The sequence below is a fragment of the Thermobia domestica genome, chromosome 9, assembly GCF_964235325.1.
Source record: "Thermobia domestica chromosome 9, izTheDome1.hap1.1, whole genome shotgun sequence".
Taxonomy (NCBI): domain Eukaryota; kingdom Metazoa; phylum Arthropoda; class Insecta; order Zygentoma; family Lepismatidae; genus Thermobia; species Thermobia domestica.
Window position 1 is genome coordinate 54,762,468 of NC_137462.1, and position 24,947 is coordinate 54,787,414.

Consider the following 24,947-nt stretch of genomic DNA (forward strand, 5'->3'; position numbering starts at 1 on the left):
TGTAGGCGAGTATTGTGATGGGGCACGGCTGTCGAAATTTTACTCGACGAATTAGACTGCCTTTGATTGTCAGTCCTTATAGTTATTGCCTACAGTTAATGTATGGAATTCTAGAAATTCGATTTCCCCCCCCGTGAAATAATAATAATTTTTATTTATTACGTTTGATTAAAATTTTATGTCGACCATTAGACTCCAGCATCTTAAAAAAAAAAGAGAGAGAGAGAAGAAAGAATATTAATTTTACTATTGATTTTTTTTTGTTTTTCACATTTTGTTGTATTTATTGTAATAAAAGCTATTCTTTGAAATTGTTGTTTTTATTTATTGTAGCTTTATGTATATTTTTTGTTATTGGTGAAGTATTTATGTTCTATTCTTATGCAGAACTATCAATCAATCAATCTCGTAGTTCGTTGTGAGGTTTCGCCTGTCTCAGTAGATCCTTCTGCAGTCGGATAAGGGTGGTGTTGACAGGTCAATGTTACCTTGGGCCTCAGTATCCTCGAGATGTTGACCTCTTAACATAGGCTCTGCTTCCAATAGCGGATAGAAACGCTACAACGAGGAACCTGAAACAAACCCATATATTATTATCACACACTCATTGAAACACACACACACAAATATACAATACACTGTGCTAACTAATTTACGTAAATCATATTTATTTCAGGTAGGTAAAGGATCATTTGATAACACTTCCTAATGAAAACTATGTGCTACAGGAGGATCAGACAGTGTTCACAGAAAACACAGAAACCCCAAAAATCTAAGAATCTCCTAATGATACTAATGCAAACCCCCATAGTAACTTTATCCGGTCCCAGTGTGTACAGAAAAAACACAGAGCTGGATAACTTGCAAAATTGGATCAAGCACTAAATAAATTGCAAAACATTTCAGATGACCGCCTAAAAGTTCAAACTACTGCTTCCTCTAATAAGTCTGTGGACCAATATGATGTGTTTGCATAACATATTGCTGCCCAAATACGAGAACTGCGGCTGCAAGAAAAGTGTCAAGGGTTGATAACGGAAGAAAGGCTGAACAGCCTTCGATCAGTGTATTCTTTCAGTGTGTGTACTGACAGTACAAATTCACCTTTGCTTTCAGAACCAAGTCCACCTGACGGCGATTTCACCAGTGAGGACGCAATTGAGCATTGATAGTCTCCTTCTCGAAGGAACAAAGGTGTACACCCAATTGTTTTAAATTCACTTTTGCCTATTTATTAATTAATACTTTTTTTTTTTACTAGTCCTATTCATTGTGGTGTCCTATAACGGGAGTATTTGCAAGTTTGTTCAGTAAGTTCCTTGCAAATTATATTCTGATTTTTTTCATAGCTTTTTCTCTTTAATATTATAATGCTTCAGGATTTATAAATTTTTATTTGTTATAGCGTCATAAAAATGAATTTAAATGACTGAGTAACAGAGCCTGAATTATTTCAGTTATAGGGTACATTCACTGTTGGAAATAATTTTGTTTAAATTTTATTTCATACTAGCAGCGTTCACCCCGCTTCGCTGGGGTCACCCCGGAACGCAATAAACCTTGTTACTTAGATAATTTTTACTTTTTCGCTTTCAAGTGATATGATAAAAACCATAGTAGATTGCAGTAAATGTTAACATTATATCGCCTGTCATTTATGTTAACCCGCCGAGTGACACGGTCATGCGGGTTGCATATAAATACGTTTATTTTTACCTATGATGAACTAACAAAGGATTTGTACGTTATGGACACTTGAATGGTCAATTATCTCAAGACACTGGTAATTAAAAATTAAAGTGATATGATAAAAACCATCTAGGGTCCAAATCCTAATAACCCCCCAAAAATGAAAGAAATTGGTTCAGCCGTATTAGCGTGATGAGGGAACAAAGGATTTGTGCGTTCTCTTTTATATATAAGATTACTTTCGTATTGCAGTGTTCCTTTTGTTCAGTAGTGTAGGTAAAATCCAAAGATTAAATTAAAAAGACTGAACATTTTGAGACATAGTGTACTTTCGGATGTTGAAAGTGATTTTGTTTAGTATTTTACTTATTATTAATTTAACAATTCGGTCAGTGGCGTATTTACGATTTTGTTTCGGGGGACGGGGGCTATGCAGAACACGTGAATAATTTCTTATATTTTTCCTTGGAAATGGTAAGAAGGATTATTGTTGTACGTAGAATTTCGGGGGGGGGGGGGGGAGGAGAGGGTCTTGAGCACGATAGCCAGACCCCTAAATACGCCACTGAATATAGTGTTTCCTTTGTTTAATTCTGTAATAGTAACTACAATAAAAAGAGATTGAATATGTTGAAACAATCCTGCATTAGGTAATGAATATGTTTTGAAAAGAAATGTTTAGTTTAATTAATTTATAAACAACTTAGTTTAGCTAATTTAGTTCTATTAAATACCATCATTCTTTCTTTAATAATTCACTGTTTTTATATTTTGCTCAAATATACTCATCAATTCTATTGAATATACTTGTCTTTTCATTCTTCCTTAAATATGTTAATAAACAATTTTGGGTATTTAAATATTAAGCCATTAAAAAGATGGTACATGCAGTATTGAATCAATAAGTTCTAATTCAACCCATCCCGGTACTACTTCGTACCTATTACTTACGATTCTTTATAATAAGATAAAATCTATATTATTTCATATAAATGCTATTCTTAATTAGGTATTACTAATTTCGACTTACTTGCATAAAGCTTTTCAAATATGTAACAATTGCTTCCAGAGCTTCAGGAAGAAAATTTCCAGAGCTTCAACTGCAGCAGGTATGCGAAATAACAAAGATAATGATTGCAAATTGTCACTACTTGCTAAATATCTGAGGATAACTTCTAGCTTTCGCAGGTATACTGGACGCATAAGAATATTGTTTTGCAATTTTGGGTTCAGCCATTTGCAGAAGCTCATCATTTTTTTTTCTTAGGGACATCCGTAAATGTCTTTTGTGTTCAAGGGGATCTTCAATGCCTAGTTCGCGAAAAAGGTTTGCAGACGTCCCAAGTTCATCCCATCTACTAATCCACTTTTTTATCCACACCCTACTTCGTTAAAAATTGCTTGCAGTTCTTTGCTATTAATAGTAACACACTCGTCAACAACTTCGTTGAAAGCTTTTATTAAGCTGCATCAACGTCAGACATGATGTGAACACATTACCGACGGACGATACTCTAACTAGCGACAAGTACTTACCCAGTGTATAGGCATTCTTGCGGGAAAGTGAGGGAGTGACCAGTTCTGGCCGCCACTACTTGTCCCGTCTGCAACACCTTATTACTTCTTTACTAAAAAATTGTACTAACTGTACTTCCCCGTTCTCACTCAGAATAGAATAACCAAAACAGAATGTTCAATTTAAGAATTCAGTATCAATTTATTGCATTATTCATTTAGTGAGAAAATAAAGGTGTTCTAAAAATGCTCCAAAGGACCACAGATCACTATTCTACAAGTCAAAATAAACATACATATATATATACACACACCTTTCGGGTCCTTGTCTGGAGACGCGAATTGCACTATGTGGCAACGTCACAGATTAGATCCATTAATCCATCAAATAATTACGCGTCGATTCTTGCTAGATAACAGTTAAAATCAGTAGACGTTGACAGTAGCACTATTTATTATCTTAACAATCGATGTAACTGTTTGATGGATTTGTAGAACAGTGCTAACGTTTCCAAGTTAATATGCCATGTTGCCACATAGTGAAATTTTGATTCCCCATAGCGGCTGAAGGAGGCCCCGGAAGACATTCCGTCGTATAACATTTTCACTTTATTTTGACCTGTAGAATAGTTCTCTGTGGTCAGTGGCCGCCATTTTTAGAACACCCGATATATCTGGGGCTGAGAAGTAAAGTAGTGTAAGTCATAAAATATTAATTTCACAGGACAAGCAAAAAAGTGTTTTCAAGACAATATTTTGTTGAATTGAGTCGATTGTTTATTGACGGAAAAATTGTTCACTTCCTGCGTTCTAGTTGTTCACATCTCAAACCTTGCCTTGTGTTCCTCGTTCTAATGTAATTTACAACTCATTTTCGGTCAAAAAGTGACGTGGCATAGTTTACCTCTCAGCTCCAGATATATATATAGTGGCGGATCCAGGATATGATCAAGAGAGGGGCTAAACAATAGTCTGCAGGTTTGTCCAATATATAGTGATATATATAGTGTTATCTTTCAAGTGTTCGTTATACAGAGGCTTCACAAATTTAGATTACTTAAAGTTCAGTGGTAATTGTGTGCAGTATTTATATATACATTATTTGTAAATGTAAATATAGTGTAATATCGAGATACTGCACTCAATTTACGAATTATTGGGGAAATGAGGGCCGCACCTCTGTAAAGAAAGATAAATATCCATGGGGAATGTGTTTATATGGAAGTATCCTGCAAAATTATTGTGTGAACATTGTATTCTCAAGTAAAAGTCATACGTCTACAAAAAATACGTTAATTCACTTATTGACTCTTAAAACTAAAAGTAACCCAATAAATGTGTGCAACATTATAATTAAATACTAGAAGTGTAGGGAAAACTTAACAATCATGACAGTTTATGATGATTATGGGGAAAAGTCTGCAATAGTTGCCTACCTTATATTGTGGTCACTAGTTTTGATCAGATGTACTTGTAACTGGTTAATCACTTGAAGAGATCAATTGGAAGTCTATTTTCAGGTTGCAGTAAGTATTTTCTGTACTACATAAGTATGACAAATAGTTCCTGTCCGTTATGAAAAGATTAGTAAACACTCGGGTTGAAGAAGATTGTCCGGATCTGTGTTTGAGTGTCCGTAAAAAGTAGGGTTCTCTCTCATAATTCGTATATTTTTGCCATTAGAAAAAACTGTCGTTGTTATGGAAGTGTTTGTTAAAAGTGGCTTCGCTGTACCAAAAAACATATAATTGAAATTAGTTACTTTTATACAGTTATTTACTTTCAATATCATCTGTATTGCGCTCATCAGTTTAACTCCTTGCACTGAAATGACGAGTCTAGCTCGTCATGGCCTCCCGGTGCCAAATCACACAATGACGAGCTACACTCGTCATAAAATTTAAACTATTGTAGCATCACGTAGGGCTACTATATTAATGTTTTGAAAATTATATAATGATAAACCATCTATAATACACGTTTATAACTTATACTTTAATTATTAGAATTCAGAACATAAATCGTAGTGGAAGGGCACAATAGTACAGTGACACTCATAGAGTGGCATTCTTCCTGGTTCGATTCTGACCATCAGAGTTTGTGGTGGACAAAATTGTACACCCTAGATTTTCGTGGGGTTTTCACGTTTCGTTCCACATTTCCACCTCAGCAAATGTATTTCATAATGATTCACGTTCATTAATCATTCGTGTCTTTTGGCCTAGAAGTCTTAAACAAGAGATCTTCAAAATCTCGTTTCAACGTAGTATGTATTTCAGCGAATTTTCTCGTCTGCAATATCATTTAATAATACACTCAAAAACACGTTCCAAAGATTGTCCATGCGAAATTTGTAAAAAATTATTTTTCGATAAGCATCAACGAAACATACATATTAGTATTGTTCATAAAAAGGACGAGAATAGTGTGAACTGTGAATTGTGTAATAAAAAGATACTAAGGATCAAGTTGAAGGACCATATGGAAACACATGCAGAAAATGTAAAGTATAGTTGTCCTGAATGTGATGAGAAGTTTGTTTCAAGAATGAAATTGTACTATCATAAAAAAAATCATAATCCAACTTTCATCTGTTGTAAAGTTTGTGGGAAATTGGTGAAGAAACGAAATTTTACACAACATATGAAGAATCGCAATAAATCAGAACAGAGTGAACTTTGTGGTGCACAATTTTCCAACAATACTAGACTTAAACTACACATGACAACCCACATAAGTGAACAACCATTTGTATGTGAGATTTGTGGTCGTAAATTTGCGCGTCACAACAACCTGCGAACGCATTTGCAGCTTCATGCTGGAGTGCGTAAATTTTTGTATGATTTATGTGGGAAGAGATTTGCTCAGAAGTGGAATATGCGAACACACATAGAGTCATGTGAGAAAAATTCTTCTGTAGCACTGACATCTTGATAGTTTAGACCACCGCCCGCTGGAGTCACTCCTCTAGCTCGCTCTCTATACGGCCTGTCGAAACAACGATTCATAGCGTACGACAAAAACAAAAAATTGACCGCTAGGTGGCAGGGACCGTCGAGGCTTGTGTTCGTCTACTTCAATGTAGCTATACAGTAATTCAGCATATTTTCCCTCAATTTTTGTAGGAACTAGTACATTTTTTCAATAATTTACTTACATACGGCAAGGTTGTATATATTTTTAATAAGAATTTTAATTAACAAAAGAAGAAATTCTAAATATCTATTATCACGAAGTAATAGAAAATTTAACACAAAAAAGAGCGTAATAGAAATGTAGTCGTCGTTAGCTGTATCAGTCAGTAATGGTATGTTATTTGTGATTTGTATACATACTTCACATATAAAAATAAATAATATTTAAATTAAAATACGTAAAGTATCATCCTTATTTTCTCAAAGAAATAAATCCAAAATAGACGAAACACACTCCAACCAGTTAAACTATGATCTACTCAGTTGATAAGGCCCAACATAAGCAGCTCACATTGCTTGTGTTGACTGAGCACCACCATCATTATGCTATTATTATTATTATTATTATAGACAAAAAGAGCAACGACTCATCATCTCAGAAACACAAGAATGCCGTTGAATTTATACACTATAAAATGAAGTCATGATTTATTATCCATCTCCTCAAGATGCATTCTCATACATTTTTTTTTCTAGGCCAACCCCCCAAAATTTGTACCTGATATGTAAGTAGAGATGAAGCACTATGGCTGAAATTTGATCCCTCCCGTTCAGCAGAAATTTGATCCCCCCGTGGGAAAATTTTGGTCCTGGGAACCCGTTGTTGCTATGCTCATACTCTTGGACGCCTGCCGGCTGTAGAAACATGATAAAACATACCTTTTCCTCTTCTCGTTGTGTATTGGCTAGTTATTTAGACCCCCAGCCCCGCCCCTCCTGCGAAGAGCATGAGCAGAACGTATGTGTTTATGTAGATCATTCCATTAGCAGCTGTTGCAAAAGGAAGAAACGTCAAATTAAAGATGGTATCGTCAATGAATTTATTAGATAAGCTTAATATGCCAGGTACCCTTTACAAAAATACGAGATTTGGAGATTGGCGTACCATTTCGTATTGTAAACTGAGATAATTACGATATATGGTAGGAAGGCATGTGTAACATTTGAAGGAGGCGAAAAAGTGATTTTACTAGGACGCTGTACTGAAAAATTGGAAGCAGATAATGGTGCATTATTAACGTATTTACAAAGTGGAAATGTATGTTTAACATATAAAAGAATGAAGATTAATGTATCTGGACGTAATATGCACAATCTTGAATTTACTGAGTTGGTATATTCATCGTAAGTGTATGGTGGCATGTAGAAACCAGATAAAACATGAATTTTCCTCTTCGCCCCCTCCTCTTCATGCATGCTTAGTCATCTTTATGCATAGTGTCATTTTATGTTGATCAGCTACTGAAGTAACATGTCTGAGTGCTTGTGCATCAACTATGGATACCAAGAAAGAGTACTTGTTAAATGTGGAATATGGACTTAATTCAACGAAAAGGAAATTAATTTGTATTGGTCTGGATAGTGATACATTTGAACCAGTGATTCGTGTGTTGGCAAAGGACTTGTGTTTGGAGTTGAGTTAAATGTGGCTGAGTGGGAGAAATTTGTACATTTGACCCCGTTTGTTACGGACTATTTTAATTCTCAAGTGGAAATTACATTTATAAAATCTCTTGGCTGATTAAACAAACTTGTGTTGCGAAAACTAATGGGTGAAAAATTAATGGATGACTAATTAATGGAAAAACTAATGGATGAACAAACCTGCATTTGAATTTCCCTGCATTGTGTACATTGCCTCCTCACTGGTGCTCTGGAAGGGAGTGAATCTGCTTTGTGGAAGAGCCTCTTTCCAACTTGTTGAATCTATGAATTTGCTTTTATTTTAATGAATTGCTTTATTTGTTAGTCTTTTTATAATATGTTAACAGTTGCCAAGCTTTACATAAAGGCCATTCACTTAATTTTTATTTTATCTCAGAGTGTGAATCTTCTAGTTGGAACAGCCATTAATGGAGCCATATTGTGTTTTCCTGCAGGTCAGTGTTTTTTGAGTGCAGAAATTGTAATTTGAGCGTTGCAGAATGTCGAAGTCGAGGTATCACGTTTTGGATGATTGGTTTCAACGAACTGATGCTTTATTACACTAACTATCATCTTGGTTATCAAAGAAGAGTGAAGTGGAAGTGTTCTGTCGCGTTTGTAGTGCAACAATAAACATTGAAAGTAAAGGATTCCAAGCTGTGTCACAGCATGTGTTAACACCAAAACATGGTACTAATGCAAAGAAGAAACTGAGTGAGCTGCAGTTGAAAATCTGCCCGACTAGCATGTGCTTAGGAAGTGAAAGTTTCGTGAGTACTGATTTAACTGATACTGTGAGTGCGGTAAGTCCAGTGTCTTTGCCGTATCCAAACCAACCACTTCTCACTGAAACAATAACACCGATCCAAAAAAAAATCTTTAAGTTTTACGTCCCACGGTTATGCCGGTTAGGCTAAAGGAGACGGTAATGATGAGAGATGAGTGAAATGGTGGAATGAAGAAAGTGGGAGGAAACGGGAGAACTCCGAGAAAACCCACGAGCACGGTGTTTGTCCACCACAAAGTCCACACGTCGCGAGCTGGGATCCAACCAGCGACCCCAAGCACCGGAGGTGAACGCAACACCGATCAAGCCACAGTTAATCTCAGAGCGTCATGCAGCTACCAGAGCAGAAATTGTTCGGGCTTTACATGTTGTTACTCAAAACTTACTTGCGGCATCGTGCGATAATATAGCTGATGTTATACGACCCATGCTTTCAGATCCAAACAGTTTTCCCAAAAAAATTTGTCTGAGCCATTCTATACTGTCGTATGTGTTGACTGATGCTTTAGGTCCATTTTTCAAAAACAGCTTTATGAAAATTTGAAGAACATTCCGTTATACTTCTGTATGATGAAACGACAAAGTTTCAAAATTGCAAAGAACTACAGTTTGCAATTCGTTATTGGAGCTCTACTTTGCAACAGGTTATCGTACGCCACTTGCACTTATTTTTCATTGGATACGCAAAAGGTGAGGACATCCATAAGTACATTTGTGAAGTGCTGGATTTATACAATTTGTCACCTAATGTTGGGAAATGATGGACCAGATGTCAACAAGAAAGTGTTCAGAATCACATCTGAGTTTGTGGAAAATGTGCATGGCTTCCGTTACTGGATACTGGTAGTTGCAATATTCATTCCGTTCATAATGGGTTTAGAAAAAGCTTGCAGATATTTGGTGATGATGTCTGCAATCTTGTCATCATGATTTACAATTCTTTTCATGGGTGGCCATCGTGATGGGAAGATTTTGAAAGAATTCAGGAAAAGACTGGAACACCAAGGCATTGTTTAATCGAGCATGTCCCTTCACGTTGGTTGACAGTGCCCTGTTTCCAGCCATTAAATATTATTTCCTGCAGTTTATTCCGAAAAAGCAAAGCAGCCTGATGAACACCTCGATTCCAAGATGCTGAAGAAAGGAGTCATTATGAAAGCAGAAATGGCCTTTGTGTGTGAAAGTGCATCTTTGTTCATACCATTCGTAACTACGTTTCAAAAAGAAGAACCTCTTGTACTCATGCTGTACAACGAACTTCACACCGTTCTTCTGAAGGTAGTTGGTAGGGTTTCCAAGCCAGAATCTCAAGAACGCTTCGACACATTAGAGGAAGTCTTTAGTGCTGAAAATCTTTTGCCATAGAAGGAAGTGAAGTTCGATGAGAAACTTTCCTCAGTGGTCAGCACACTTCCTCGTAAACAGTCAGCAGAGTTCGTTTCAAATGTGCAGAAGCATTACAAGGCAGTTGGGAAACATGTGATAGAAAAATGCAAAATCTTCAAAAAGAACGTCCTAAAACAGTGTCGTGTGCACCCTATGGAATATCGGAAAGTGACCAGTGACAGTGACATTACAGATATTACTCGTTCATCTATTCCGTGTAAAGTTCCAGTTGATGTTCTTTTGGATGAGTAGATATTAGGAACAGTACAGTATGAAGAGAATGAGAGAATCAACCATTTCTGGAATAAGACTTTCTCATTGAAAAACACCAGTGGCTCACCAAAGTATCCTACTGTCTTGAACGTAGTGAAGTCCATCTTGACACTATCCCATGGAACTTCTGACGTTGAACGTGGGTATTCATTCTCAAGGAGAGTCCTGTCTGAACAGCGTTAGAAAAGAAGGACATGGGTAGAAGTACAATTGGCACTTGGCACACGCGATGATTTAAGATGTGGCGCAAGTTAGAGATGAAAGAAATAAACAAGCAGCCACAGAAAAAAATACAGAAGATAATTACCAGTAAACAGTCAGCACTGATAACTACATATTTTAAGAAAACAAATGAGAAACAATAAAATCTGTATGGGATTTGGCATGTCTATATATCATGGATAATATATTGCTGAGTTGAAAATGCTTTGATCCCTATTTCATTGTTTTTTTCCACTTTTTGTAAACATAGTTTGCAACTTTTTATGAATACAATATGCAATTATCTTGCAACTTTTTTTTTTCAAATCTTGCAACTACAAGCAACTAGTTTTATGCAAAATATCACTGAGAGCCCTAATATTTGTATACCTTTCGAGTCTTTGTCTGAAGAAACAAATTGCAGTATGTGGCAACGTCGCAAATAAAGAACTATAGATTAGATCTACCTTTGGATCAAATAGTTATATCGATTCTTTCCAGATGGCAGCTACAGTCGATATTGACTTATACTAGCATCAGTTATTAGTGTAGCAATCGATTCAATTGCTTTTTGTATTCGTAGAGTAATGCTAATGGCTCCAAGTTAACCTGCGACGTTGCCACATTGTGAAATTTTGATTTTCCATAGCGGCTGAAGGAGGCCCCGGAGGATCATATAACATTTTCGCTTTATTTTGGCCTGTAGAATAGTCCTCTATGGTCAGTGGGCGCCAATTTTAGAACACCAGATACACTGTCTATAAGAAATATTGTAATATTCCGCACGTAGGTATATTTATATACATTAACAAATTTTTTTTATTTATAAACAAGACGACGTGCTCTTTTACTACAAGTTACTGCACAAAGCAAACAACTAGAATTATTGTTATAACTTGGTTATGTAATGGAAGACGAACACTAGCGTTATCGCTGTCCACGAGAAAGTATAAATTTCCATGTATCGCCTCAATCAACATCAGTTTCGGCTGGTTACTCTTGCTGTTTTAGCTTGCCTGGAGCTGGAGTTTTGCTCACGCTTGCTTTAAGCATTGTAGGAACTTAACTCCTCTCCTAGCTTGCATAGAACTCTAAGAGGTTCTTAACCTCAGCCACCCAGCTTCGTGGAACTTCGTGTTTTCCTTCCCGCCTAGGCTGTCTGGAGCTGTGCGGTACTCTAAACTTTATTTGTTTAGGTTGAGACAAAATCCTAACCTATCTCCACGTAGCTTGCCTGGAGCTTTCTGGGGATTCTTCCCTTGGATGCCTAGGCTTTGGGACACTAATTTACCCTAATTATTTAGTAAAACTTGTATTTATTTTACCTAACCTGTGTTATATTGTTTTATAACAGAAACTTCCATAATAAAACTGGTTGCGAGAAAAAATCAATTCCCGTGTTAATTGATCTACTTTCTACCTAACAAAGTAATTTTTCAGTATATTGTATTAATTGTTCAATATTAGAAACCATCTACACACAGATAATACTTGAAGGCATTTTATGAGTGTGCTAGGTTCATTCCTCGCTCGTCCCTATTTGGAAGTAGCTATATGTTTGGGTTAAGCCAATATATAACAGTAGCGTAGTTCGATTCAGTTTGTCCCTGGATGGGAGTAATCATATATCGTTATTCTGGGTTTGTTCCCATCTTCCAGTAATAAATGGTCAAATGATAGTAAAAAAGAACACCAGTTAATATGGAGAAAGATCCACACTCACGGTCGTAAGATTCGGGTGTGTTCATTAATCGCCAAAGGCTGAATCGTGTGCTCACCATCACTGGCGAGTCCCGCACAATATGGATGCATCGACAACTACAAAAGAACACTTGAGGTGGGAACAACTAACATAGGTAACAGCGGTTGGTTGCAGAGAGATAAAAATATACCTTTGTACTGCGCTACTTTCGATGCACTTTACCTGTAACCTGATGATGAACTAAATTATGCACATGGTACAGTATGATGCTTCTCTTTCACATACTAAAAGAACAACACTAAATATCATACACCATAGCACTATTATATATCATTTCATGATTAATAAAAATAGCTTATGCACCAGATATTTTAATATTTGTATATATTTTGACTTTTAAGAAAACAAAAACATACTGAACAACACTAAAGCCTGTCTCAGACGGGACTAAAGTAAGATTGCGATTCACGATCTAAAATTCACGACCTTACTTAACGATCGTGTGAGAGGTAACTTGCCCCTAGTTCAGGTTGAAATTTTCTGCTGTCCTTATTTGGATCCTGACTTGGAATAATTAGAAGCAGTTTCTATTTTCATCTGGACTTGCATACAACTACTAATCAGAAAAGAGTAGCGCCTGACGACATTCAACTTCATTTCTCGCTGTAATTTCAAAACAATGCTGCCTGGACAAGAGAAGCACAAATAGTATTAATAGTCATACGAAAAATATGATTTTTGTAGCATGATTTATATTATTTAAAAAATGCAAGAATAAAAACCTTAGAGGAGGTATGCAGTGAAGGTAACCGCCCGAACAATACAGCTGTGAACAAATGTAATTACATTTTTTAAAAGAATAAAAATAGGTGGTTATTGTGCAATTTGTATACAAATAAATAAATAAATAAAATAAAATAAAATAAAAAAATAACATGTTAAAAAAGCGTGCAGGTTTACTTTTGGCGCACCACTCGAAATAATTGTTCAAAAATTAGAATTCTTTCACTAATTACCTTCTTATTGTTTTCTAAATGATTTATGCTGGGCGACATGAAAATATCCACATGGCATAATTAAAATTCAAGGGGGTATCATAAGCAATTGTTGAAAAATTACAATTCTTTTACGATTTGAGTATAAATACAGCGTCCGGATGCAAGCATAAATACTACAACCCAAAAAGCACAAAACAACCTGCGCTAGGTCGCCACTAAAAACCACGAATGCTATCTAACCGAGTCATAGCAGAGCGAAGCTGTAGGGCCCTAGAGTTAGCGAGGTGGTGCGTCTGAAGGGAACAGGCATAATGTGGTTATTCGCATAAGCGAGGGTAGTGAAAACGAGTGGTTTTTGACAATGATAAAAGTTTCAAAAGCATTTGTCATGGTTTCATACTAGTAGCGTTCCACTTGTAAACAAAATACAACTTCTATAAACTGTGCAGAAATTAATCGCCGGTGGAAAATAGTTTCTATATAGGCATCATTCATATCAACTCTTTTATTTTATCCGTTGTAAAGCACTTGTAATAACTTTAGACTAGTAATCCTATACTTCTAAACATAAAATTCAGATGTAATGCGCCAAAAACAGAAACAATGAGAGTTAATTGTCATCATTGTTATGTGGCTTTTGTGAAATTTTAGGGAACAGTTCTACAATGCTGGCACAATTCAAAAATTCTAGGCGTAGTCCATGAGATGGGTTCCCGGTGGGTATAAGTTTACTTTATGGGCTATGTGGGCATTTTTTGTGGGTACTGAGCTGAGAGGATGCACTCAGTACCTATACTAGAAAATTGCTCTTTCTTCTTTATTTTAGCTTTCCGCGCCTGATAACTGCCCTCATTTACATATTTGGACAAGCCATTTGATTTTCAGTTTTACAATCTGGTGGATCCAAGGATCTACAGACCATTTTTCAGCTGATACAGACTCCCTCATGTTCGTATCTTGCTGCTGAATTTTCGGAGTTACTAATTTCAATAGGGTATGGAAATAAATAATCCATTCTGTAGTTTTTTTTTTTTTTTTTTTTTTTTTTTGGTAGGAACGAGGATTTGTAAGTAGTTCATTATCCACCATTGAAAAAACGGTGCTTTCCTGTGCATTATTGCGGCGAAGAATTCACTCCCTGGTCCACCAGCTCCTCTTTACTCTCTCTCGTTTTTTGAGGGGATTATGTGTCAGCAAAAGAGCAGATATCACTGTTATGGCTATTTCATCCTCTTCAGATGAACTCATATCGTAAAATAGAAAAACAATAATATTTACGATTTGCGTAACACGTTTTTCGTTTGTTTTAATACAGCGAACACGAGAGGCTGTGCTGGTAAAACCTACTTAGTTTTAAGGATCGTCTGAGACCCCTACATCACCTCAGGATAAAAAAAAAAAATTGTATGGAAGTTTGAGTTAAGCAACACTGTTAAGTTGTAGCCTGGGTTGAGGCCTTAGTTCAGATCCGTGTGAGACGGGCTTAACACGAGATATATTGATCAAATGAAATTTAACGCTAATAGCCCTTAGAAATCGGTTCGGACGCGCACGACTATGGCATTACGAAACACGCCCGAATATTATGAATTCGATAGTTTACCGAAAGCAATATTTTTTCTTGAAGGGAGAACCACTATTCTTCTTTGGTGGCTACATGATGAATTATTTTCTCCAAAAGGAATTCTTGAATGTCGCTTCCATCTTCCTTAGTTATATAACGTTGCTTTTATAAATCCTTTACTTTGTATGTAATTTAGTAAAAACATATTGTATTAGCACTAACTTTTAAAATTTAAGAACTTTTTGGAGTTAATATTCTCGCGCATTTCACTTTTAGTAGTCGTACTTGCACAATCAGATGAGTGCGTGTTCTTGTTTTTGAGTCTTGGAGAGCACTCCCCGCGCCTCTTTTGCGCCTCACTTGTCTTGGTTCCTCTTAGAGAGTATGAATATACTATTGGAATAAAAAATAGTTCACATAAAACATTTGGATTTTATATCACTGCTCCGATAATAAGAAATAATAGATTAATTACCACTTGATTGAAAGTACATTAGTTATACTGATGTACATAATAGTGTAAAAAATTAGTAATTATTCACAAAAATTCACATCATGACGCATGTTCCAGTGCTGTTGCTTTGGAATCAACCCTGGGTGGGTTTGGGTGAGCGAACGAACGAATACTCTTCTAAATATGGTCCGGCGAGAGGCGCTAAAATGTCTTGAGGAATGAGGCAGCTTTTGGGTAGAAAAATTCCACTGTTTCGCTCTTTTGCGAATTCCGACTGGCTAAATAATATTTCCAAGAACCGTCATTGGAAATATGAGGGTTGGTTAAAAAGTACATATAACGATATCGTTATACCATCTACAAATTTCTACCAGTTTTCCTTATCCTAAGGACAACATTTTTGAAGATTGATGATGATTCCAGTAGTTTGTGCTGTAAGTTTAAAGCCATAAAATAGAAGTTATTAAGGATCATACGATTCTAATTACGGATTAAATTGATTTCAATCAAAATGAAAGTTAGCGGAGAAGAGAGATTTATTTCGAACTGTAAATCAGGTTTAAACATATCCATAAAAAAATACAGAATTCACATGACAGATTCCCTTTCGTCTTTTGGTAAATATATTGCTAGTATATAAGTGAAGTAGCATTTACATCCCAACATATTCTCTACTCTTGAGAAGAGTAATCCCAGATATGAAGTTCAATTTTCGTAGCTTCATTTGTTATGTGAACCTCTGTGCCAAGATGAAGCCTCTTTGTCACATCATTTCTATGGTCCTCATTATATAGCCTGTATATTGTATGAAACTTCAAGTGTTTGCAGATATCTTTCGTGTTCTTTCCCTTCCGAGAAATGTTTATAGTTTAGTTAGTGCTAACTTGTACCATAATCTCGATTATGAGTAGCCAGTAATATCCGTCTATTGAAGTCTATCCGAATCACGCTCGAAAAATGCAAAGTTGATGTAGGAGTCCTAATTTCAGTTCTAGAACATTTAATTTAATGGTTAAACCACCAATATAGGATCCTTCATTTGTTTACTGTACAGTTGAAGTTGTGATATCATCGTTGGACAGCAGATGACATTAATATGGGGAGGAAATTCTGAAAGTGGTGTTTCAGTTATAGATAGCTATTGTGGTTCCTATCAACAAGTTACAGTCTTCAGTGTTGTGGGTGCTGTCATAAGAAGTTACGACATTCAAAGCGTTCAACAGTTCGAATGGGCTAGTTTAAAATGATCGTGATGTGTTTCGTGTATCAGTCTTTTATTCTGTGAAGTCCTGTAATCGCAGCATAATGGGAAAAGCAAAGGACCTTTCTGCGCGTAAGGTGGAAGTTAACAAAATACTTCTGGAGGAAGGAAGATATACACGGCGACACATTACTAGTAGATTTGGGATAGAGCAAAAGTTTGTAAGTAGAATCTCTGTCGGTATGAACAAGAGCCAAAATAGGGTTGGGAAGTGTGGGCGAAATCCAAAGCTATCCCTAAGAGGTATCAAAATAAAAAGATTGGCTCTGGGAAACAGAAGTGCAAGTTCTAAGAGACTAAAAATGGCTGAGTATGGCGCAGACATTTGGCCTGAAAGTGTTTCGAAGGATTCTTTATGCCGAAGGAATAAAAGCACGCGGTCAAGAAAGAAAACAAAAATTAGAGTCTACTCCAGATTAGTCTACTCCAATCATGGCAAAGAAGCGCCTCGAATGGGCACGAGACCTAGAATACTGGACTTCTGACGATTGAAGAATAGTGTTTCAGTGATGAATCGTGTGTCTTCGTGTCTGATGAATGTTCGCAATATGTGCGACGTCGACCTGGGAGGAAATCAAGTTGGAATATCTTTAATAAACCGTGAAGCATTCTACTTCAGTCAGGGTCTGGGGTGTGATCTCTGTCTTCGGGCCTGGAAGACTGTATATAGTAGAGGGGACAATGAAGCACGACCAATATGTACAAGTTCTTCATGAAGAACTGCTTTCCCAGACTGCAGTCTGGTTTCGTGACGTACAATTCATCTTTATGCATGATGGAGCCCCATGCCACCGGGCCAAAGCTGTGACAAAATTCTTCGAGAACAACGAAATTAATATTCTTCGTGGCCGGGCACCAGTCCTGATATGAACCGATTGAAAATCTTTGGAGCTTCACGAAGGAAAAGCCAAAGAAGAAGCACATTACAACCAAACATCAGTTGATCGAGAAAATCAACAGTTTGTGGTATCATGATGCTGAATTGAAAACAAAATGTGCTAGACTCGTACATAGGATGTCACAAAGGATAAAAGACTTAATAAAGAATAAGGGATTCCATAGGAAATATAAATCTTTGTGTAAGAGATAATTTTCTTGTAAGTATTCCATTTCACTTTTTGTTTTCAATTTGGATATACAAACTGTATAGTAATTATATTTGAATGTCACGTAGGCTTTTGTTTTACTGATATTGACAAGCATATGCCACACCCACTAGAAATTACAACAGTTACAAAGCAGTAATTTGGACTAAGTTCGAACGTATTTTCTCACGTAATATTGTAAGAACAGTAAAATATTCAGAAACTGAATGTTGAGTCTAATAATTTGAACACGTCAGTACCTTTGTTTACTGACAACACCGTTGCTTCTGAAGTATTGTATTCCAGAATATTCTAATACGTATAGATTATACGTAATTGTGAAAGAGCTCATTCTAATAAATGAACTAGATCCATATTAAAGAACTCTTCACTTCTCGCAGTCTTCCACATCACAGGTAGTATCCATAATACTGAATGAAGAGTTGTATATCCTGGCTAATCTCTGTAAGTTAGTTCTTCGAAGCACACTCTATCCTATATTCTCTAAGTTTTAATTTTCAAAATAGAATATGGACCAGATCAAGCCTCAATCTTACCGTCCAATTACACTGAAAAGAAAGAAAGAAAAAATCGAATAATCTCAGCTCGTCGGATTCTTATTCATCTTAACAGTTATTATCTTCTGCAGCTACATCAAACTAATTTCTGCTGTCAATCAAATCTTCAGAATACCTTGCTACGTTTAAGTAATTGAGCCATTAATCAACATAATGAGAGACATTCATCCCCTATTAATTTCTAATTCAGATAATTCCTTCGATTGTGTTTGGCATAATGGGTTAACATTCCAAATGCATTTCCATCACCTACAAGTGGCTTATATTCGCCTTACATAACAAGGGCTTCAGCCTACATTTTTACTAACAAAAGCGTATCTTAATAAGTTGTCCAAGCCAAAGAGATCTTCAAAATTAAGTATAATTTCCGCTACTCTATAATAATACATCTGCACGGTCCTTTGATTTCTCTCTGTCGCATGTTGTTTGAATATACGGTGCCTTCCATTTCAATTCAGGCAGAGCATGTGCTATCACCATCTCAGATATTGTTGAAACTTTTTTTTTTTTTTTTTTTTTTATTATAGCAACTAGACATGTTTTTAAGAGACCCGTATTTTTTGTTTTGTCGAAAAAATTTTCCTGCCAAGTAATGGGCCATCAAAGACGGGGAGTACAATTTACGAATTGTAGAAGACATGGAAAATAGTCAACTTCGGAGCCTCACCATTCGGCTATGGAGACAGGTAGAGTTATAATTCTTGTTGTGGTATGTACATAGGGATATAAATAAACTATATTTTATTATAGTTTGGTTTGCGCATGCGTATCTTTTCTGTACATAAATTAACAAATGAACGAGGGAGCACTTCCGGTTCGAATTTTAAAATTCTGTTTTCGCGGTTGGTAAGACCTGGTTACCAGCTTTCCGAAAAAAAATTGTATCGCTTCTGTGTGCAACCGTTTTGTCGCAAAAAAATTCGAGAAATTGTAAAATTTTGAAAAATCGTCAATTTTGGGCGCCATTTTCTCGAGAACACCATCTTTTAAAATTCTGAAATTTTGTTAGATGGTTCAACTTTACATGAATAATAAACACACCAAATACCATTCTCGACCAATGCTTCATGAATTAACTGCAGCCTTTTAAAGTTAGCGAAGTTTCGTTAACTTTGATGTCACAGTTAGCAACACAGGGAACAATAAAAGTGCAATGATTTGATGATGTTTGTGGTTCACATTCATTAAATGAAGAATAAAAGATTTTCTTGACTGTTTTTTACTTTGATCAAGGAGGCTCTCTGAAATAGTAAAATAAGTCTCCTCCTACTCCTCCGTTATCTTAAACCGAAACAATCTTAGGTGAAAATTACGATTACGAAACACATATTTTAAGTTTACTTGAAAGGGCCATCCAATAAATTCTGATGATCTACAAAAAGCCTGAACTATTACCTCAGTGATGATTTGGGATGCTCCAGACAAAGTCTCAATTAAGTGCGATGTTATTACAGTGATCGAAAAAGGACAAAAAGTTAAAAAAAATCGAAACGTTTTCTTACGCGTTCCAAAGAAATTTACTGTTTTTTAAAACAGAACAATCCCAACATAAGAATGGGTCACTCGGAATTTTATAGTATTCGACTAAAGTGGGTCAGTCCGCAACCTGCGAGGGAAGTGTGTATGTGTTGTGCAAATTTTAAGTTAGCTGCTACTGCGTTGCTACAAATCAAAGGTGCAGCCTGTATTGAAGCTGTCATGAGTGATCTATTTCTTTTAGTAGTATGATCCGTAGAAAATGACAACTGTCTTCTTCAAGAATGTGGTGAATGTCCTGGAGTGGAAGGAATAAGTGTGGAGTCTTTAATTATCGATCCTGATGAAAATGAAAGTGTTACGTATACCGTATGGGAAAGCAATAATCTCGTTAAAAAACTGTGCCACTCTCTGTTTTCGTATCGTACATTGCTGGTTTAACTGTAAGAATTGTAATTCATGACTACATCAAGAAAATCCAAAGAGAATTAATTGCTACCGAAAAACATGGTATAAAATTTCAAGATACAAATTCTATTTTACTTCATGTGGACTTCGCTGAAAACTGGACTGTTATTCTGCAAAGTGAAATTCAGTTATCACCGGAATATGAAACAATTGACATTTTTGTTGTAATAAGGGACGACAAAACACACGATTCGGCTCATGTACTCATAGCCATAGACAAGATTCTAAAAGTACTCGAAGAAAAGCGAAAATATAGGTTATAGAAAAAGGTTCGAATACGTGAAAATAAGTGTTTACAATTTCCCAAACTCCTGCATCCCACTTTAAAAATCGCTTTCAGATGTTCGAGATGCAGACATGTCCGATAAAGCAGAGGTTTTGCAGTGAAACCGGTCATGCAAGGGTCTCTACGACGGTATAGAGGGGGGGGGGTGTAAAGAATGTGGGAACGCGGCATAACCTTAGGCGAAAACAGATACGCAGTATTAAAACCGCAGAAGAATTCGTGAATATAGTGCAAGTACAAACTCTGGGTATTACTCTCATTCTGTTGCCTGGAACTGAATTCGACGACTTCCGGAAGAAAAAAAGGGAAAGTATGCGACCGGTAACTGGTATTCAACGAAGTCATCTTTGGCACTCGGAACATGGCGAAGTTTTTATGGCAGTAACGGGTCACCATGAACTAACTTCATGCTTCCCCCAAAATCGAACTTCTGCAATTCAAAATGTAGATTTAAGAAATCTGCAAAAACGAACTTTTGTTACATACATATATGTATGATAACCAGTGATGCGTAGCAGAAATATTATGAATAAATCATGAATTACGTGAAGTTAATGTGCTGTTTATGCTTCCACATGGACCTTAGCATTTGTGACTATCGACAATGTGCTACGCAGTGGCGGATCCAAGACGCACTTGTGGAAGGGGGTGGTGGTGGTAGTAATACTGCTACTTAAAGCTACTTTTAAGAGCTCCAAACTCTGAGATCGGTTTTATTTATATATAAAATAAAAAAGTTTCTTCCCTCTAGATCCACTCCTGGACGAGTTGTGAGTGAGACAACACCTATTGGAGCACCTGCACGGTTACATGCTATTAGTGAAGAAAACGCCAATCAAAGTAATGATTGGTCCATGTAAAAAAAATAAAAAATAAAAATAAAAATAAAAATAAAATAAAAAATAAAAATAAATAAATAAATAAATAAAAAAAACAGTGAAGTTTTATTTCCGAAGACCACTTTAAGTAAGTAAACTTGAAATTTGTGCGTTTCGTAATCGTAATTTCCACCTCACATTGTTTCGGTTTAAGAAAACGGAGGAGTAGGAGGAGGCTCATTTTACTATTTCAGAGAGCCTTCTTGATCAAAATAATAAAAGAAACAGTGAAGAAAACCATTTATTCTTCATTTAATGAATGTAAACCAAAAACATCATCAAATCATTGCACTTTCATTGTTCTCTGTGTTGCTAACTGTGACATCAAAGTTAACGAAACTTCGCTAACTTTAAAAGGCTGCAGTTAATTCATGAAGCATTGGTCGAGAATGGTATTTGGTGTGTTTATTATTCATGTACGGTTGATCCACCTGACAAAATTTCGGAATTTTAAAAGATGGTGTTTTCGAGAAAATGGCGCCCAAAATTGGCGATTTTTCAAAATTTTACAATTTCTCGAATTTTTTTGCGACAAAACGGTTGCACACAGAAGCGATACAAAAGGTTTTCCAGAAAACGGGTAGTTTCGTCTTACGATCCGCGAAAATCGTAAAATTCGTACCGGAAGTGCTCGTAAAAATTCGCGAAGTTCGACTTTTCAGATAAATTGACGTTCATTTGTTAATTTAGGTACAAAAAAGATACGCGTGCGCAAACCAAACTATAATAAAATATAGTTTATTTATATCCCTATGTACATACCACAACAAGAATTATAACTCTACCTGTCTCCATAGCCGAATGGTGAGGCTCCGAAGTTGACCATTTTCCATGTCTTCTACAATTCATAAATTGTACTCCCCGTCTTTGATGGCCCATTACTTGGCGGGAATTTTTTTTTCGACAAAACAAAAAAAAAATACGTGTCTCTTAAAAACATGTCTAGTTGCTATAAAAAAAGTTTCAACAATATCTGAGATTGTGATGGTACAATTTTACATTTTTATGCCCGAGTTAAAATGGAAGGCACCATACTTATATTTCGTATAACAGCTTGCGGCACATGCACTTGTCAACAAAGACACATACCATCAATGGAATTTCAATGTCACAAAATCATACTTCAAAAAAGTACTCCGGATCATATCCATGAAAGGGGAACAACTTTACGTTTAGCGTGCTGACATTACATTCCTTGCTTGTATAGTAATGTACAAAAGATTCATCACATCTCTTTAGAAATTACTGAAATAGAAATAACTCTCTTCTTATTAGAGAAAATTTAATTTGTCTTCTTGGAAATGTGTAGAAGAAAACAAATTCTTCCAAAAAAAAATCACTATAAAAATAAAAACGAAGCGAATTACAATTTTAAAAATATAAATCTAAATAGAAACAAGCCACAGAATCATCGGGTATTTTGTGTTAGTGATTTAGATATACACTTTTACCAAGTAGTTAAATTTCAACTCACCTTGGTAGGGTAGCTGTTAGCGTATAACTTTTTCTATGATTGTAGGTCCAACCCTTTTTCTATGATTGTAGGTTCAAGTCTCATAATCTCTAAAACTTATTTTCAGGCGTTTTCCAAATGTGAAAGAAAATATTTCAGTTATTCACTTTCATTAATCCTTCGTGTCTTTTAGCCTATTGGTCTTAAAGTTCAGATATTAAATTAAAGATTTCGTTTCGGTATAGTTTGTATGACTGAAATTTATAACTTTATTTTTTCATCTTCTGGGGTTACTTTACGCCTATGTACCCTTACCTATATTTTATTTTCTGTTATATATAGTATTAACACATTTTTATGTTTGTTATGAAACTTATTTAGAACAAAGTTAATCCAAATAACTCTTAGACTGTTCAATGTGCGATAAGATAAACAATATAAGTAATTTGAAATGAAAAAGAGGGTGTAAGTGTCAGTAAAAAAACGAATAAAAAATATTGAGTATTATACAGTTCTAGTAAGTTTGTTTTAAATTTCCAATTGTGATCCGAAACAAGTAAATGCACGGTCTGTTGAAAACAAGATTCTAATAAGGTATTACGTTTAGTGAATAATAGAATAGCTTTATGTATACTTTCTCTCTGTTGTAGTAAATATGATTATACACTAGTGTTTATTATTTTTCAGAATTAAGGACCAAATCCCAAAAGTATGTAACAAGACTTGTACTATATGTGGAGAGAAGTTTCAGTATGCTAAATATCGTCGGGATCATATGTTGAAGAAGCATAATGTCGGAGAATATAAGTGCCCGCAATGCCCTAAACAATTCAGCGAATTTTGTTACATGCAACGACATGTAGTAATACACTCTAATGCACGTTCCAGAGATTGTGTATGTGAAATTTGTGACAAATTATTTTTTGATAAGAATCAACGAAACATACATATTCGTGTTATTCATAAAAAGGACGAGAATAGTGTGAACTGTGAATTGTGTAATAAAAAGATACTAAGGATCAAGTTGAAGGACCATATGGAAACACATGCAGAAAATGTAAAGTATAGTTGTCCTGAATGTGATAAGAAGTTTGTTTCAAGAAGAAAATTATACGATCATAAAAAAGCTCATAAAAGTCACAAGGACACTTTCATTTGTTGTAAAGTTTGTGGTAAATTGGTGAAGAAACTAAGTTTTACACAACATACGCAGAATCACAATAAATCAAAACAGTGTGAAGTTTGTGGTGCAAAGTTTGCCACCAGTGTTACACTTAAACTTCACATGAGAACTCACACAGGTGAACAACCATTTGTATGTGAGATTTGTGGTCGTAAATTTGCGCGTTACAGTAATTTGCAAACGCATTTGAAACTTCATGCTGGAGTGCGTAAATTTGTGTGTGATTCATGTGGGAAGAGATTTGCTCAGAAGTGGAATATGCGAACACACATGAAGTCATGTGAGAAGAGTTCTTCTGTAGCACAAGCATCTTCATAATTTAAATACTTTAGAATCGTCAGTGACTTTTAGAATACTATGAATGAAGTATAATGTTCGTTTCCTTCGTTTTAGTTTTACTAGTTACTGGCACATATAGTAGGGAACAGTGATTTATCCAGAATTTTGAACTTAGGGGAGGTTCAAAAAATCTTGGAGCAGGGTACAATCTTGCATTAAAGTCGTATACTATTATCGTCTTTTTAATTAGCGTGTTATATATATATATATATATATATATATATATATATATATATATATATATATATAAACTTTAAAATTCGTCGATGCAACGATTGCATTGGATTTCCTTCCTCAGCCAGAGCCAATTAGCATCGACTTTCTCATGCTTGGCGTCACGTCGAGATGAAATCGTTGGCTATCGATTGATCGAACGTTATTGTGACGATCACAGCCGTGTAAAGGTTGATGTCCATTCAATCTTGCGTTGCGTGGTTTGCTTGAAAATTTATCTTGTCGAAAGTAAGTTGTCATTCTATTGGCACTTAAAAACAAGAATTCAAAATCTTTTAAAAACAAAATAGCAAGATCTTTAATGGTGTCTTCCCGCTCTGCCTAAAAACCCTCCAGCACTTTGTAGAAAATATTTTTAGACGACAAATCTGTCCAGGGAGAGATTTCTTCAAGAGAATTTTTCTTTAGTAATTGTAACAGATTCTGTATGTTTTATTTTAATTCCTTTAAGTTTTATCATAAATTTTAGATGTTATTCTACTTGTTCTTCTCGAAAAAATGACTAAATACAGATCTGT

The 24,947-nt window shown here is 35.6% G+C and overlaps 1 protein-coding gene across 11 annotated transcripts in view; it reads left to right on the forward strand.

Moving 5' to 3' along the window:
• LOC145694661 (uncharacterized) overlaps window positions 1-24,947 on the forward strand; it is a 392,660-nt gene that overhangs the window by 112,378 nt on the left and 255,335 nt on the right. For 4 of the 11 annotated variants that reach the window (XM_081771115.1, XM_081771114.1, XM_081771113.1 and 1 more), the window contains one exon: window positions 23,361-24,446. The exons of the other annotated variants lie outside the window; for them this stretch is intronic. In XM_081771115.1, the coding sequence (XP_081627241.1) occupies window positions 23,361-24,174 (814 nt within the window). In that variant the 3' untranslated portion in view covers window positions 24,175-24,446. Of the gene's footprint in view, window positions 1-23,360; window positions 24,447-24,947 lie in introns of those variants that run through there. 11 annotated transcript variants of the gene reach the window in all.